General features: G+C 29.2%; 1 protein-coding gene across 1 annotated transcript in view; it reads right to left on the reverse strand.

Moving 5' to 3' along the window:
- Positions 1-531: 531 nt before the first annotated feature.
- Positions 532-995, reverse strand: part of LOC118336625 (histone H2B 1/2) — a gene marked incomplete in the record, with an annotated part of 827 nt that continues 363 nt past the window's right edge. The window contains 1 exon segment of the mRNA XM_035673284.1: positions 532-995. Within this exon segment, the coding sequence (XP_035529177.1) occupies positions 978-995 (18 nt within the window).

A 995-nucleotide genomic window follows, 5' to 3' on the forward strand; every position in this document is an offset into this window, starting at 1 on the left:
ATTTGGTGCAGAGTTTTATTCTTGTATGAAGATTTGATATAAATCTATTTTGATTAGGATATAATATTTCTTCGATTATTGTATCGTGTCAGGATGTATTCGGGTAAACTAGATAATACTCAACTAATGTTATTTGATTTCTGATTCTTTAAGTCCCCCAATGATTTACGTCTCACATATACTATCAGCATTGTTGTGTAGGTTATTTACTTGATCATTGTTATTATTGTTTATAAGTATTTGTGGGCGTTTATATTAGTTTGTTCATTACTATTTTATATTGTGTGTATTTTATGGTTTTAATTGGTGTATTGTTTTATTTTTTATAGTTCTTCCGTTACATTTATTATCAAACAATTCTACTTATCTTTTACTATTATTTGTTGGTATGTTAGATCTTATCTTTATTGTGATTGAGTTATTTGGTTTTGGTGTATTTTTTATAATTGTTTTTTTGCATATTATTGGTTTTGGAGTGCGGATTGTGGGTATAAGTTTTATTATATGTTTATTTAGGGTAATTTTATAAGTGATGCAGTTACTAACATACAAAACATTAATATAAGATGTCTAATACACAAATGTGATAGTGGTGTATGTTTGTATATTATGTACTGGAAGGTTGGTTTAATAAGATACATTACAATACAAGTTTAATATGTGAACAAACACTAATAAACGCCACATATTTATAACAATCAGTATCATTACACACACACACACTGCAGTATATGTGAGGATGTTAATCATTGGGATATTATGGATCTGTAACTTTGTAGAGTTATCTAGTTGTTAGTGACATACAGACATTAAGGAAATCATTAGTTTCCTAATAAAGTTATTCTCATTCATACGAGATAAGTCTACAATATTAAGTGTTTCTGATGTGAGTGATTAGAACAGCAGGATCAGAGCTCTCAGTAGAAGCAGTGGGTGGTCCTGAAAAGGACCGTTGTTGTTGTTGAGTAAACAGCAGTTTACTTGGAGCTGGTGTA

This window comes from Morone saxatilis, unplaced genomic scaffold (assembly GCF_004916995.1).
Source record: "Morone saxatilis isolate NCDOM2014 unplaced genomic scaffold, NCSU_SB_2.0 Contig283, whole genome shotgun sequence".
Lineage (NCBI taxonomy): Eukaryota > Metazoa > Chordata > Actinopteri > Moronidae > Morone > Morone saxatilis.